Source organism: Sinocyclocheilus grahami, unplaced genomic scaffold (assembly GCF_001515645.1).
Source record: "Sinocyclocheilus grahami isolate Dianchi unplaced genomic scaffold, SAMN03320097.WGS_v1.1 scaffold110.1, whole genome shotgun sequence".
NCBI lineage: Eukaryota > Metazoa > Chordata > Actinopteri > Cypriniformes > Cyprinidae > Sinocyclocheilus > Sinocyclocheilus grahami.
Genome location: NW_015505289.1, coordinates 2004494 through 2017079, shown reverse-complemented (window position 1 = coordinate 2017079; position 12586 = coordinate 2004494). Strand labels below are relative to the sequence as shown.

Below are 12586 nucleotides of genomic sequence, written 5' to 3'. Positions count from 1 at the left end.
AGCCATACATCTGCTCCTCATTGTGATTAGTCTGCTTTAGTGGCTCTGTTTGTTCTGAGGGATTACTGTAGTCCACAGTAGGGCGGCATCACCTTTGATCGAGTGAAAGCATTAGCCGTTAACATCAGTGTCCCCATCATTAGCATTATTACGGGATACAAAAGCCTCATGCCACTCCCAGCTGCACCTTCAGACTAACACTGTCGTTTAACGTCAAACTCTTCTTGTGACATTCAAGCACTTGTTTGTTGTTGTTCAGTAAGCATTTTTAAACCTCTGTGGTGTAAGAGAACCGTATCAATATCCCATATTGACAGCAGAAATGATCCAGTGTGCATAAAAAAGCATAAGCTGATGGTACAACATAGGCGTTTGTTAATCAATAGAAGGTATTTATTTTGTCCTTTGCCAGCAGAGAAAGTAGCGGCGGAGAGAGATGGCGCGGCTCTGCTACATTCTCCTTGGGTCAGTCGTGAGCCCGCTGGCAGAGAGGTGAGATTTTGACAGCATGACTGGAAGTGTTTGAGGAGCTGGCGGGATTGTTTGACAGCAAGACGAGTGGAAGAGACTGGAGATTGTTTCAGTCACGTAGACATTGGGCCGTGGGACGGAACTGATGCGATTGCAGACAGAGAAAGAGATGAATGCATCTGAATCCTGAGAGAGACAGGCAGCGAGGGGTCACGCATGTTGTGGCTGAATGCAATATCTCCTGCACGGGTGCAATCCTGCATTTTAAATTGAATCCATTAGATGGTGGTTTTGAACTAGTTACCACTTTTGAGATGCTAAAGGCCAGTTAATGTGTCGTCATAATGTAGGCCAGGCGATAAAATATGAATGCGGAGCGTGAGTAAAACATGTAGTCATTAATAAGTGAGAAGCTTGTTTATGTCTTAAAAGGGCTCATTACAGGCTTGAGGTTTCAGCCACTCAAGTGTATGGCTTATAAGCACTCCAGATATCAGCTTTTGCGTTTTACAGTAATGTGTTAAGTCATTTACTAGGGCAGGGCGTTAAAGTATTGTTTTTAAGCCTATATTGATTCAATATATCTCCATTTATGTATTTCTTCTGAAATTACTTAAGATGGTGTTTTTTTTGGATGTTTAATAAAACAATTTGACTAAATATTTAGGCCTAGTAGTTTTATTTTTTTATGTACCAATATAACACTTGCATGGTAATAAACAGCTATATTTACCTTTGTACACTACAGTTCGAAAGTTTGGGCTCAGTAAGATTTTTAATATTTTTAAAGTCTCTTATGCTCATTAAGGCTGCATTTATTTGATTAAAAATGCAGTAAAAACAGGGATATTGTGAAATACTATTACGATTCAAAAGAACTTTTCTGTTCAAATATATTTTAGAATGTAATTTATTCCTGTGATGCAAAGCTGAATTTTCAGTAGGGCTGCACGATAAATCGCTATTTTTAAAGTCTCTTATGCTCATTAAGGCTGCATTTATTTGATTAAAAATGCAGTAAAAACAGGGATATTGTGAAATACTATTACGATTCAAAAGAACTTTTCTGTTCAAATATATTTTAGAATGTAATTTATTCCTGTGATGCAAAGCTGAATTTTCAGTAGGGCTGCACGATAAATCGCATGCAATTGTCATGCGCATCTTGTCAGTAAAGCCGGTTCTGTGATTAGTAGTAAATCTCCATCACGTGCGTTCAGATGGGAGCGGCGATTCATCTGCGATTATGAACGCGATATTGCGTAGCTTGTCAGTTAACTACGGCTCTGTTTAGTAAATGCCGCTCCATCTGAACGCAAGTGATGGAGATTTACTACTAATCACAGAACCAGCTTAACTGACGAGATGCGCATTGACAATTGCATGCGATTTATCGTGCAGCCCTAATTTTCAGCATCATTACTCCAGTCTTCAGTGTCACATGACGCCGGTTTCACACCACACGTGTAAGCAGGGCGTAAGCAGCACATATTTTTTTCGGCGCCCATGTTAATAGATTAGAGCATTCACACCGTGCGCAGAGGCGGCGCAGAGCAGAAGTGGCAGTGCTGCGATTGTTTCGGCGCCGAGTCTATTTTTGCTGCACCGCTTAAACTGGATTAAAGCCACAGTGCTTTGTTCTTGATCAAAATTGACCTGATTAACATGAAAAATAACAATTTCACCATAAAATCATGTGAGGCGTTTCGTGTTTCACAATCACGGGGTAAAAGGCACACAGTATTGATAAATACTCTAGATAAAATGTTTTTTTTTTTTTAAATAATGTCTAAGTTAATAGTTGTTCAAAACCACTTTAGCAAAGTTTGTACTAGGCTATTTTCTGCTCATTTTGGTAAATAATGTTCAATAAATATACTGTCATTAAAATGTTAATATAAAATATATTTTAAAGTACAGAAACAAAATGAAAAGTAAAGATTCTGAAAGCATTGAAGGAGATCCCATAATAATTTAAAATAGATTTACAGTAGTAACTACAAATACAATTTTATAATATGATATGATTAATATCATGTTTTTAAATATGATGGTTTCATTCTAAACATGGTGATTATCTCTAAGGTGGACACCCAACATAATATATGATATTTATCAGCTGAATCTAACCATGTCATGCCAACAAATGGAAAAGCCATCTATTAATTATCATGTTAATTATTGTGCCTTTAGCCCCAACAGCAGGGGCGCTTTTTACCCCAAATACCATACTTTTACATATTTTTCTCGTTATTGAAAAACTGTTGCTTTAATTATCTTAAACCAAACTGGGAATCATTAAGAAGACCTTTGTCTCAAAATATATTCAACAATTTTAGCGATTCTCATTTGCTACTTAAATCTACAACATTTAAAAAAACCCCATCAAATATCACAGTTAGCACAGAATCAACTACACGAAAACACATCACTGCCAGGAGTTATTGCCCAAACTTCAAAGGCCTGTTTAAATTATTAAAACTAGAGGCATTTATTAACTTTAAGATTACTTTTTATCATGTAAACTGTATGTACAGCATGTTATATGCATCATGCTGCCAATATCAAAGCACGTGACAGACAGTTGTCGCAGAACACCTGAAAAGCGTGACTGAATGAACGATACTCGTCTGTAATTTAATATAGTTGTCTACGCACGACAAACGCTGCCAGTGTGAAAGCACAATGGACACGCGCTGCTCCCACTCTGCATACGCACCGCTTCTGCGCTGCCTCTGCTCTGGTTACGCGTGCAGTGTGAAACCGGCGTGAGCCTTCAGAAATCTTTTGTTATTATCAATGTTGAAAACAGTTGTGCTTAATATTTTTGTGGAAACTGTAATACTTTTTTTCAGGATTCTTTGAATATACAACTGCATTTTGGAAACGGAAATCTTTCGTAACGTTATAAATGTCTGTACTGTTACTTTTGATCAATTTAATGAATCCTTGCTGAATAAAAGTATCAATTAAAAAAAAAAATGTTGTACTAACCCAAAACTTTTGAACTTATGTTAAAATGGAAGAGCTGGGTTTTGACACAGTTCACGATTCGATTTGATTCTCATTCACAAGCTTGCGATCCAATTCGATTCGATTCAGTATAGATTATTTTGCATATATATCAGGTACAGTACATGCCAAATTTTCTGAAGGAAAAAAAATCTCTCAACTAATGCTGTAAAATATACATGCGAGTCAGTTGGTACTACATTACTATATTGAAGGTTAAAATTAACTGATTTGTTAATTTCACTTAAGTTTTTAAAATAATAAAGTTACAATTGCATGATGTTTCTACTTCAATTTGTTTTTTTTGTTTTTTTTATATAAACATAATTGTAGCTGTCATAACTTGATGGATTTATTCAAACATAAATTAAACATTGAAGAACAGTTACATTTATAATGAATGTTATATGGTGCATATATTTCGCAAAATGGCCTTCTACAGTTTATTTTTCTAGCTGACTAATGAGTTGGTCTCATTAGTATGAGTATGGTCACCGAATATGTTTTTCCTGAGGTAAATGTGACACTATGTGACATTGTTTACAAGCCATTATATTGACGTCTTTGCGCGGCTGAAACACTGATTGAGCGATTACATGAGACAGAATACAGATTGTAAAGTTGTACTCTTTCTTTTAACTTACCTTCGGATGTTTAGTCATGTTTATTTTGTGCTGAAACTGGTATTAATGTGGAGGCGATGATTAGTTCACGTGCGCCTCGCGCTGCCGCGTCTGTTGAACTGAGGCACTACAGTGCGATCTATCACTCTACATTTAACAGCGCCAAAACGGCATTTATTGTTTGAATACTGCAATACAATGGACAGAATTTGAAATCTGAGACTTTACTTCATATTAAAATACCAAAGCACAATCCTTATTGCGATATATTGGATGGGAAGTACCCTTCAATGTTCCATCCATTAACTGAAAACAGGCTAGACTAATCGATTCTTGGGATTTAAGAATCTATATCGTTCCGTAAAAATAAGAATCGATTAATATCGAGATATCGATATTTTTTTAGCCAGTCCTATAAAATGGCATACCATAAACAGTGTTTCCCACAGACTTGCACTCTATTTGTGGCTGCATATATATGCAAATTCATTCTCTGCCAGCAGGAGGCGCTGTTGGAGTAGTAGAGCTCGAGGTTTCCCCGGTAACGACTGTACACAAAGCAGCGCTCCGCTCACAAATGCTGCTTCATCAGACATTACATGCAAGATGAAATGAAAATTACATCCAAAATTTTCTGAAGACAGTCTGATTCCTTCAGAAATACAATGATATAAAAACACCCACACCGGGTTTCGATTTTGAAATGTGCAGGGCTCATGTTTATTCAACGAAGTCAAAGCCTTTTGGAAAATCTATTTGGGCGCCACAAATAAATCAATGTATGAGAAACACTGCCATAAATATGTAATGAGTATTCATATATCATCGCACAGCACTATTAGCAGTCCTGATATCAGCCCTGTCCATGTACCATAATGTGTCAGGTCACTCACTACAGGGGTGTCTGTGTCTGGTCCAGGACTGCAGAAAGCATGTTTGGGAACACTCCTATCTCCCCTGACCTGCACTCTGACTCTATGGGGCTGTGGTTGGGTGATAATGAGCCCTTGGAGGGGGTGCTAATTGATTCAGTCTCCCAAACTTGCTGCTCATTAACACCCTCTCCCAGGGCAGCACGGCAGTGCCCTCTTTTGGGATGCGATGGGCGGAGAATTGAGCAGGTGGTTATGGAGAGACCTAAACTAAGGCCGGGATCGAGGTGGAAGGGCAGCGCGGGAGGTTAGCTTCAAATCCAGTTGTCTCACTTTCAGGACGAGATGGGTTTTAGCTTATGTGGTGTTTGGATGGCCTTTGTTTTGCATATAAAGTTTTGAACTAAAGTCATCTTTATATTCTTTTCCCCATTTTCTTACAGTATTCGGAGTGTCATGCAGAAGTACCTGGAGGAAAGGGATGAACTGACCTTTGACAAAATCTTCAGCCAGAAGATTGGTGAGTTTCATGTCACCTTAAGTCAGGTTTGCATTGTCAAAAGCTCAGAAATTTTTGTCATTTTTTCAGATTTGTAAAAAGGTCATTATTGAGGATGCAAACAGAGTAATTCTTCGAATAAGCTTCTAAAAAACACCACAGACCCTTGAGGAGGACATTTTAATCACCATTAAGTTAAATAAGGATCTTGTTCTTCCTTTTTTCTTATCTACTGAGTCAAAGACAGCTCTTTGTTTTTTGTAACCACTGGCCGTTATGTCTGCATTTCTCTATTAGTCACCTGAACAGTTAAACTCTTTGTCAGACAGCGTGTCGTGCAAATGCTCTTGTGTTGTGGTGTGATGAATGCATATTCCCAAATAACCTCAGGTACCTAAGTGAAAGCATGATTTTTTCCACTTGGTGCTTTTGGAGAAAAGGCGTTTGCTGTAATGTGTGAAGTGTGAGCTGTGAAGGCACCATGGGAACAAGGCAGCCAGCCCCAGATTTTGATTAACTTTAATTTTTACTTACTTCTGTGTCTGAAGTCCCATGTGAGGATCTGCTTCAGTGGTTTCTCTCTCTCTCTACTTTTTTTTAAATACACATTGCCTCCATGCATTATACAATAACATGCTGATAGTGCCTTGTTATGGTAGCTGAGATTCTTATCTCCAGTTTTGACCAACAAAATGGTTAGATGTGTTAAAACAAGGTTTCCCCGCCTGGGTTTTGAGAGTTGATGGAAAAACTAATAATTAAAGGAATATTTCACCTAAAAATGAAAATTTGCTGAAAAAGTGCTCAACCTCAGGCCGTTCAGTGTAGAAGAGTTTGTTTCTTGATCAGAACAGATTTGGAGAAATTTAGCATTACATCATTTGCTCAGCAATGGATCCTCTGCAGTGAATGGGTGCCGTCAGAATGAGAGTCCAAACATCTGATAAAAACATCACAATTATCCACACCACTCCTGTCCATCAGTTAACATCTTGTGAAGTGAAAAGCTGTGTTTGTTATTAGGCATGGGACGATAACCGGTTTCAAAGTATACCGCGGTTTGGAAAAGTCACGGTTTCAAAACCACTAAAATTTTCCGTTATACCGTTCCTGCGGTATGCACACTGCGGAAAGTGCAGGACTCCCTCAATTGTGTGCAGCAAAGAGCGTAGCGAGTCACACGACCCCTCCCCCTCCGGTTGCTGCGAGCAGAGTCACCTGTGTGTAGGATGGCCGAAGGAGATGAATCCCTGGAACTTTTTCCCCCGTCGAAAAAGACGATGTCTGTCGAATGGGAATTTTTCGTGTAACGTAGACTAACCATGTTCCGTACACAATGATGGTTCCGTACAGATGACGTTATAGCGCCGATCGCTAAATAAATACTTCCAAGTCGAACATAAACTATCTATCTATTTTTTTTTACCCAGACATTTAAAAATAACATATTTTAGAGCTGTAATCGCAATACTGTGAAACCGTGATATTTTTTTTATCTAAGGTTATCATACCTTCAGAATCTCATACCGGCCCATGCCAATTTGTTAGCAACAAATCCATCATTTCTCCAAATCTGTTCTGATGAAGAAACATATCCATCTTAAATGGCCTGAGGGTTAATAAATTTTCAATGTTGGGTGTACTATTCCTTTAAATCATAAAAATGTAAAATAAAAAGAAATAACATTTTATTTGTTTATCTGCATGTCATTTGACCATTAACAGACATCTAAAAACAGTGAACATGTAAATGTGTTAAATTATTAAAGTATCCCTGTGTTAGAAGATGGAAATGGACCAGATTTCTGTTAATAGTTTGTCTTTGGACCTTCTTAGGGTGCTTTCACACTTGGTTCGATTGCCTGGTCCGAACCCGAGTTCAATTGCTCCCCTGCCCTGCTGGACTGTGTTCGTATTGTTTTATTTGGCTCCGAACCGTGATTTGTTTGCATCATCAAGCCAGCAGCTGTTTACCCGTTGCTTAGTAACATTGGCGCAGGAGAAGGCGGCAAAATGCATAGCATTGCTTTCATCACTTTTATATTTATGTTTTTGAACCATTGGTTTTGTTTCCAAATGCTCTAAAGAATGCTGAAGGTGAACAGAAATGAGATATACAGCTGTCTGCTTGCAGCAGGTCAGTCATGCTCGTCAGGAAAGTGAGTGAAACAAACACACATTTTTATCAAATAATACATCATTAACAGTAGGGGTGCTCCGATGGGCTATCGATCACTATCGGCCTATAATCACGTTGGGTTGATCGATCGGTGGTCTCTAAAAGGCCGATCTCAAAAAACGATCTCAAGCTGATGACTCTGCCATGAGAGGTTTGGCACGACATGCAGCAGCACCGTCTCAGTCTCTGTCCAGCGTGGGTGAAATCATTATAATGCTGAAGGGGAGATACTCACCTTCATATTGTTTCATTAAATAACTTATAAAGCAATTTGAAAACCTTGTGTGACACGTAATTTCACAAGCAGCGTGAGTGAATCACCATGCGCGTGCTCTCTCTTTCTATCTCAAAATACGCAAATGTCTTCAAATCACCACACATCGTGTCTGTCTATAAGCGAGCTGCACGCTGCACAGTTGACACAGGAATTGTCACTTGCACAATCGAGGCAGTGTCACATCGTCACTAAAATGTATAAATTGCATTTCTTTTTAATTCTTGCCAGTGTTTAACCATTCAGCGCTCGCGCGCTCTCCTGCAGACCGTGCGCTCATGCACACTCGCAGTGCACACACATAACGCCAGGTTCACATTACTCCGTTTGCAGTGCGTATGTGGTGCGCATTTTTCCAGTCCAGTAGCGGTGCATCTGCAGCAGTGCAGAGATCGTTTCCACACTGAGTCTACTACTGCGCTGCAAGTACAGGTCTGCATTCCCGTGGCTCTCCCACGGGAACCGCGGGACCCGACCGGATTTTTTGCGCCGCGGGATTAAATTCTCGAATTAAACGTGGTAGCGGTCGGGAACTCTGGTGTAATTGGAACGGGAGCGGGAGGTCTAACAATATCCCGTTCCCGATGTCCATTTAGAACAGCATATCTGCGCTTTATTCTTATTGACCACCGGTATAGCTTGTGCTCAGGACTGTTATGCATGCTAGTGCTGTGTTCAAAATATCAATACGACGATGTATCATCACAGAGATTTGACGATACGAGTATCGATACAGCTGGCCCTGTATCGATACTGTGGCACGTGTGCAGCAGTGGACCACGCTTAATTTTACAACGTTTAAAATTGAGTAGAAAAGTGCAAGGTTTCTAAAAAAGAATGAATAGAGCATCTGTTAATAATCTGGCCGCAGAGGAACACAACTGGGTTGCCTGATATAAAGAGACGTAATCCCCAAAACAGAGCTTTACACTTGCGCAATAAGGAAATATCTGATAAACGTGCTACTTATCTTTATCCACCTGGCAACCCTGTGCATGCTCTCTCTCTCTCCACTGTGGATAAACAGTGGTTAGCTTGCAGTTTAGCGATCTCCACTTCAAGTCTATTCTCAGAAAAGTGTGATTCATCAACTGTTCATTTACGACAGAGAGAGAGAGAGAGGCTGTGTATGTATGAATTACCACCGTTTTGCCAAGTTTCTCTATTAACAGTAAAGTTGTGGCTTTAATTCCTTTAGAAACACTTCTGTTTCACACAAATGCTGGCACAGACGTGCATGTTCGGCTAGAGTCGCTTTGAACTCGTGCATCTTCGGAAACGGAGCTGCACGGAAACTTAAAAAAAATGTTGTGCGCACCGCCACGCAAAACGATGTCACGCGCACTCAAAGCGAACTTGTGGACGCTTGAGTATAAATCAGCCTTGAGAGTGTGTGCGTTAGATACAGTGAAGACAGCGCGTTAGTTTAGAACTCTTCTAATTTTTTTATTTATTGTAGAGAGAGTGTTAATTTGTGCAATGATAACCTACCAGCAATGTAAATGATTTTTTAGACATATTAGAATGAGTTCATTAAAATATAAATTTATTAGAACAAGTACATTTATTATTTCTGGGCTTAAAAACAAGATGCAAACAATCAGAATATTGTACCTGGTGGGGAGTGCACAATGTAAACATGAAACATATGCAATTACCTATAATGTACTGTGGTACAGTTATGGAGGCATAAAGATGCTCAGAGCAGGCTGTACCTGTGGTAAATATACGGCCCTCAGACAGAACAGGCAGGTTGTCGATGAGTGACAGAGCAGAATAAGGATGGAGCAAAGTGTGAATGCGCTGTCCTTGAAGGACGTTTAACTCGGTTTTGTTTATATTTATCTATAGTTATAAATCTAGAAGTAAATGCAAAAGTAAAAATGTATTGTGTTTAAACATGTCTGTGAAAGATTGTATTACTGTACTGTGTAAAAAAAATAAAAAGAATTGCAATGCTGAAAAAGCATTTTTAGTGACAATGTTTGGGTTTGAAATCAAAATAATGGATAAATGTTGTGTTTGTGGTAAACAGCCACGGATCAGTAGCGGACTCCTGTGTGAAAGCTGCTGCTTCTCTCACAAGAGTCACCTAAGAGGGGAATTCCCCCCCATTTAAAAAAAAAAATGAAATTCAGGCCCTGAATAAATGTCTAAAAATCCTGATTGGAGTATCACTATAAATAGTTATAAATGATAAAGTAGGCTTTAAAAAGATTGGTGATCGGTATCGGCAGATACTGCTTTCTGTGGTCGGCGATCGGTGATCGGGGATCCTTTGGTATGATTGCTTTTATATCAGAGGCAAACCGTACTGGAGTTCACATGAACCGTACCCCAGACCACCCCTTTTAAGCAGACTTGGATACGGTTTGCAGGTGCGCACCCAAGTTCGGAAGACAGCGTTGACATCTTCCAAACGTACCGAACTCTGACGTCTATCGAACCGGGGTGCGCACCAAAACTGCTAGTGTGAAAGCACCCTTGGAGTAGTTGTAGGCCATTGTGCACTGAACTACCTAGATCACCTGTTTAAAGACCCTGTAATATAGGTCTTTTATTAATCTCATATAAGTATGGGTGCTGTGATTACATAGTGAAGGAAAAGCAGTCAACAAGTGTCTTATGTGCATATGAACTCCCCCTGTAAGGTTTGAAAAGCATCCCAAGATGCACCTCTCATAGTTAAGAATCTATTTGAAAATGTAGAAAATTGTAGTAAGTGGTCATGTATTCTTATTTGTTTTAATAAGCTGTATGTTTTATATTGTCAGTGTTGTTACAAAAGTGTTACTGTAGTATATGATGAGTCACTATCACAAACTGTTATTTATGTACATATAAATAAGTGGCTTATTTGAGTGGGAAACCTGTTCTTAATCTTAACAGGGAAACCAAGCTGCTATGCATGTGACATGTTGATGGGTCTAAACAACAAGTACATTAATTAAGTGAAAGAAGGATTTTCACTAATGCAAATAGCCGAAGTAGCTTGTAAATATTCCAGGTCCTCTCTTTAAGAGAGATGCGAAGCAGGAAACCAAAGTTCGCTGCTGCGGTGCCGCTAGTTCACATGCTGAATTTGAATGACAAATGTCTCGGTTTTGCATCTGACCAGTGGAAGGAGATAATGACGCAGAGGCTCGTTGCATAATCAGATGCTTCCCTTCTGTCTTTGTCTTTTAACCCTTGTTGCTGTGGCATTTCATGTTTATTTGATGAACCAAATAAAGTTGCACAATGTAACGATATACATTACTGCTGGGCTTTTCTGGGCCAGTTCTTTTAGGTTGTGATAGCTGCGACCTAATGATTTACTTTTGTTCTTGACGTGCATGTGATCGTAATGTCCTGAAATAGGGATGCTCATTTTAACTGGTTAACCGACCATAAGAATTTTGACCAATTAATACAATCAGTTAAATGGTTAAAGTCACTTATTTACTTATTTTCAGTAATTTATCAAAATATTTAAAAAGGTTTGCTGCATGTTAGGCCTGGGCGATAAAACGGTATCGGTATTTATCGACGGTACAGCTTCATCGATAACGATAGAAAAAATGTTTGATATAGGCGCGTGCTATGAGTGACAAGCAGACAGCACACACAAACACATGCTGAGTGCTGAGCCTGCCTGTGATGAGGAGATTGTGAATAAAAAATGAATATTAGTCGAATTTAAGATAAAAATTTGCATTTGAATGCAAAAACGGTGCAATTAAATGTTTGGTGTGCGTCGGTGAGGGAGCCTCATCAGAGGCGCATGAGATGTGGTGATGATGATGTAAGTGTCTTTGTCATACTTTATTGTTTTTGTTAGTCTGTCCAGTTGAACCCACAAGACGCACCGCTGCTGCGTTATTCATTCAAAATATTAGAGAAATATAGAAGCTCAATGCGGAGAAGTTATTGGTTAGGTTAAAACCGAAACCAAACCATTCACAAAGAACAACACATATTAGGCGCATTTTTGGGACAGACAACTTGACTGTTGTACTCGCGTCTCACGCAAGAGATGTATAGAAAGCCATGTAAAGTTAAAAGATTTTAAACTTTTAGAAAACACGTTGCGAATTTGGGGAGGTTTATTCCATTTCACTGCGTCTCATGTATTTAAATGCAATCTGTGTGATCGGCGCTTCTGCTTTTTGAATTAAGCTATGTATAAATACATGATGCTGTTTTGTTCATAATTGTTTATGCAATTTACGAAAATTATATTTGATTTATATATGTTAATTTGGACGTCATGCACATTTTTTATAGACTGGCCCGCCCCCCTTGAAGGTCAAGTTAATTTTATTTAATTATATTTTCTCTATAATGCCAGATCACAACAGAAGTCATTTAAAGTTACCTTTCTTATACAACATGTCTATACCTTGTTCTTTCATTAAGCAAACTAAATAGCCTTATGTTATTTATCTTATTTACACGACGGAATGTCATTTCAGTCACTACGTTATGCTCGCGCTCTCTGTATCACACACAGCGGAGTTCCGCCCGGCGCGCACACATACACACACACAAGTGAGCCCACTCCCACTAGTATTTGTAAATATTAAGCCGCAAAACGATTCATATTTAAATATGAATTCTGCGTGTCTCTGTGTTAATGAATGGCGCAGACGCGCGGTTTTGTGTAGTACTCGTACT

The 12586-nt window shown here is 39.0% G+C and overlaps 1 protein-coding gene across 1 annotated transcript in view; it reads left to right on the top strand.

Moving 5' to 3' along the window:
• The first annotated feature begins 5424 nt into the window (after window positions 1-5424).
• grk3 (G protein-coupled receptor kinase 3) overlaps window positions 5425-12586 on the top strand; it is a 75234-nt gene continuing 68072 nt past the window's right edge. The window contains exon 1 of the mRNA XM_016277248.1: window positions 5425-5498. Coding sequence (XP_016132734.1) covers window positions 5435-5498 — 64 coding nt within the window. The 5' untranslated portion in view covers window positions 5425-5434. The remainder of the gene's footprint in view (window positions 5499-12586) is intronic.